A 4,551-nucleotide genomic window follows, 5' to 3' on the forward strand; every position below is an offset into this window, starting at 1 on the left:
GTTAGATACAGAGTAAAGCTCCCTCTACACTGTCCCCATCAAACACTGCCAGTACAGGGACAGCACAGGGTTAGATACAGAGTAAAGCTCCCTCTACACTGTCCCCCCATCAAACACTCACAGGAGAGGGACAGCACAGGGTTAGATACAATGGACTATCCCCCATTTCTACAGCCGTTGATTGATCATGATGTGGAGGTGCCGGTGTTGGACTGGGGTACATAAAGTCAGAAATCACACGACACCAGGTTATACTCCAACAGGTTTATTTAAAAACACAAGCTTTCGGAGCGCTGCTCCTTTGTTGGGGACACCTGTTGGGCTATCGCCTGTTGCTTGTTCAGTTTGAGACGATGTGGTAACGTAGCTATTTTGTTGTGTCCTCCTTTACAGAGGGTCCATGTGACGGCTGCCTCAGTCTCAGACTCACCGCTTGTGGTTCCTGTTCTTCGGTACCTTGTCTTGTTCACCGGGGTAAGGTCCTCAACGATTGGCTGCTCCCTCACAAAGCCCAGACAGGCCTGAAGCGTCCAATCACATGGTCATGTGTGCAACATGTGTCACAAAGGAGCTTTACTCTGTATCTAACCCCGTGCTGTCCCTCTCCTGGGAGTGTTTGATGGGGACAGTGTAGAGAGAGCTTTACTCTGTATATAACCCCGTGCTGTCCCTGTCCTGGGAGTGTTTGATGGGGGACAGTGTAAAGAAAGCTTTACTCTGTATATAACCCCGTGCTGTCCCTGTCCTGGGAGTGTTTGATGGGGACAGTGTAGAGGGAGCTTTACTCTGTATCTAACCCCATGCTGTCCCTGTCCTGGGAGTGTTTGATGGGGACAGTGTTAAGAAAGCTTTACTCTGTATATAACCCCGTGCTGTCCCTGTCCTGGGAGCGTTTGATGAGGGACAGTGTAGAGGGAGCTTTACGCTGTATCTAACCCAGAATTGTTCCTGTCCTGGGAGTGTTTGATGGGGGACAGTGTAGAGGGAGCTTTACTCTGTATCTAACCCTGTGCTGTCCCCGTACTGGGAGTGTTTGATGGGGACAGTGTAGAGAGAGCTTTACTCTGTATCTAACCCCGTTATGTCCCTGTCCTGGGAGCGTTTCATGGGGACAGTGTAGAGAGAGCTTTACTCTGTATCTAACCCCGTGCTGTCCCTGTCCTGGGAGCGTTTCATGGGGACAGTGTAGAGAGAGCTTTACTCTGTATCTAACCTGTTCTCTGGCCCTGCCCTAGGAGTGTTTGATGGGGACAGTGTAGAGAGAGCTTTACTCTGTATCTAACCGCATGCTGACCCTGTCCTGGGAGTGTTTGATAAGGGACCGCGTAGAGAGAGCTTTACTCTGCATCTAACCCCATGCTATCCCCGTCCTGAGAGTATTTTATTGGGGACAGAGTAGGGAGAACTTTAGTTTCAGTTTAAAAGGGTAGAGGGAGATTTACTTAAAAATTTAAAACAGTGGTGTAGAAGGTAAAAGATCCCACAAATATTGGACAGAGAATAAGAGAGCTCTTCACAGTGCCTTAGCCAAATGTTTATGCCTCAATCAAAATCACAAAGTCTTTGTGGGATCTCACTGTGCATGCATATTGTTGCCATTTTGCCCACAAATACAAGCGTGTCTGGACTTCCAAAGCGTTTCGTTGACTGTAAAAGATTTGTAGATCCTGCTGATGATATAGGTGCTATATAAACAGAAGTCTGTGCTGACTAATCATGGCAGTGCAGGGGTAAAGTTATTTTAAGTTGGGATGGGGATGGGTGTGAGGTGTTGGGGGTAGTCTGGAACATGGGGGTGGGGGTTACAAACATGGAATTGAGTGCCAGACCTTTCAGGGGTGTTGCCAGATGCTGGTCCACACCTGAAGGGAATTGGCAATTTCCCACATCCCCCCCAGACACTAGGACAATTGCTGGGCTTTGTTGGAGTTTAAAAATTGAGATTGGATTTTGTCATAAGAATGGAGCCTTGTCAAACTCAAGCTCAATAGAGTTAAGTCACAGATCAGCTATGGTGTAATGGGAGAACAGGCTTAGAAAAGGGCTGAATGGCCTCTTTCCACATATTTGTAGGTAGCTACAAGCATCACAAGACACAAGCAATCTCCTTGTTGTCCATCTGACCCAGTTTTTGATGAGATTCTCTCCTCCATCACTTGCATATCTGCATCCAATGCGTTCCATGTTGGATCTAACCGTGCTTAACATAATAGTCAAAATATAAAGGAAGCCAAGTTTCTGAATGAACTTTGACCTTGATCGTTGGCATGTGCTCATGTGATCCTTGGTCCAGTTAATCTCCCTGCCACCTTCTGCGACGTTGCAGGTGGGTTGGTTCCATTAACAGAGCATGTATCACACTGACCGGTTGGGGACCAACCCTTGGCTTGGGCAGCTCTCAAAAGAAGATTGCTAAGGCCTGGCCTAGGGAAGCTCAGACCAGGCGATCTCTTCTACCTTGGCATCACCATCCAAACTCCGGAAATAAAGAGAGGCAACTCCTCAGATACTGAAGTAATATTATCAAATGCAACAAGATCTGGACAATATCCAGGCTTGGGCTAACAAGTGGCAAGTAACATTTGCGTCACACAAACGCCAGGCTACGACCATCACCAACAAGAGAGAATCTAACCCCCACTCCTTGACATTCAAGGGGGTTACCATCACTGAAGCACCCACTATCAACATCCTGAAAGGTACCATAGACCAGAAACTCAACTGGACTCAACTCATAAACACAGTGGCTATAAGAGCAGGTCAGAGGCTGGGAATCCTGTGGCAAGTAACTCACCTCCTGACTCCCCAAAGCCTGTCCACCATCGACAAGGCACAAGTCAGGAGTGTGAGGGAATACTCCCCACTTGCCCTGGATGAGGGCAGCCCCAACAACACTCAAGAAGCTCGACACCATCCAGGACAAAGCAGTCCCCGCTTGATTGGCACCACATTCACAAACATCCCACTCCCTCCACCACCGACACTCAGTAGCAGCAGTGTGTACCATCTACAAGATCCACTGCAGAGATTCACCAGAGATCCTCAGACAACACCTTCCAAACCCACTGCCACTTCCATCTAGAAGGACAAGGGACAGCAGATACAAGGGAACACCACCCCCTGTAAGTTCCCCTCTGAGCCCCTCACCATCCTGACTTGATATTGCTGTTCCTTTAGAACTGCCAGGTCAAAATCCTGGAACTGGCAGAATCGAAACATTGTGAGTTCAAGACCCACCACAGAGTCTTGGACACTTTCTCAATCCCACGTCTCGTGCTGCAGTACTGAGGGAGGTGCTGCACTGTCAAAGGTGGAATCATTCAGATGAGACCTTAAAGTAGGGCTGTCTCTGCCCTCTTAGTTAAACATAGAAGGTTTGTTTTACAAGAACAGCCAGGAATTTATCCTTGGCGGCCTAGCCAATATTTATTCCTCAGCCAGCATCACTGAAAAAACAGATGATCTGGGGTCGTCATCACATTACTGTTTGTGGCAGCTTCCTGTGCACAAATGTAGCTGCTACATTACAACTACTCTTCAAATTGTATGTCATTGACTGTGAAAGGCTTTGGAACATCCTGTATTTCTGAAAGAAGTAAGACTGTTTAGTGTTGAGTATCTAATTTAACTCATTGGTGTTTTTCCAAAATGGCGTTAACCTTGTCCAAATCTCAATGTTTTCTTTCAGGCCCCTAGGTCAATGGGAGTGATGAAAGGACTCTTCCTCCTGTGGATGGTGGGATGCAGACTCACGGCACCTCCGTGCTGCCCAGTGGTACCTCCCTGAGATCCCATCGTGCCTCTGTCATTGACCCACTCGGAAACAGAAGGCACCACTGCATCAGCGGGGGTGGGGGGGTGGGGGAGAGCATTGTCTGTGGAAGGGGTTGGGGGAAGGTAAGAAACGCAGAGCATGTTCCTGAGACAGCCAACCGAGAGCCCAAACTGAGGCCTTTTGGATCTGAAGAAAAGAGTCATTGACAACCCCATCTCCATGGCTGCACTTCCTGAAGACGAAAGCCAATGGGATTTCATTTGAGTCGACTGAGGTGTGCAACATGACCGTCACCCGCACCAGAGGCCTGGGCAGTCGTGTGGTGACAACATCAGAGGGTGAGAAATGGACATAAGAACTGGGAGCAGGAGTAGGCTTTCGGCCCCTCGACCCTGCTCCCAACGCCATTTGACGCTGACCATGACTGATCTCATCTCGGCCTCCAACCCACTTTCCTGCCAGTTCCCCAGAAATAGGAACGTGGCATGATGGTGGTGGGACAACTACCATCCTCTGATACCTTTCTGGAAGGTACAACATGACCAACCCCCTCCTCCTTCCCCAACCGCACGTCAACATCCGCAGGGGGATCCTGGAGACGATAGAAGCTCTGTCTTTCACGACGAAGAAACGGGAAAAAAACCATGTGTACCTCAGCGCCTCCAATACACACACACTCATACAAACTCACACACACACGCACACACACACACACGTGCGCACACACACACATACAGACACACACACACGCACACACGCACAAACTCACACACACA

At 48.8% G+C, this 4,551-nt stretch overlaps 1 protein-coding gene across 1 annotated transcript in view; it reads left to right on the forward strand.

Moving 5' to 3' along the window:
* Positions 1 to 3,828, forward strand: part of LOC109925778 (myotonin-protein kinase) — a 45,715-nt gene extending 41,887 nt beyond the window's left edge. Inside the window, exons 14-15 of the mRNA XM_048618392.1 lie at positions 394 to 474; positions 3,689 to 3,828. Coding sequence (XP_048474349.1) covers positions 394 to 474; positions 3,689 to 3,787 — 180 coding nt within the window. The 3' untranslated portion in view covers positions 3,788 to 3,828. The remainder of the gene's footprint in view (positions 1 to 393; positions 475 to 3,688) is intronic.
* Positions 3,829 to 4,551: the final 723 nt, after the last annotated feature.

Source organism: Rhincodon typus, chromosome 39 (assembly GCF_021869965.1).
Source record: "Rhincodon typus isolate 14 chromosome 39, sRhiTyp1.1, whole genome shotgun sequence".
NCBI classification, from domain to species: Eukaryota; Metazoa; Chordata; class Chondrichthyes; order Orectolobiformes; family Rhincodontidae; genus Rhincodon; species Rhincodon typus.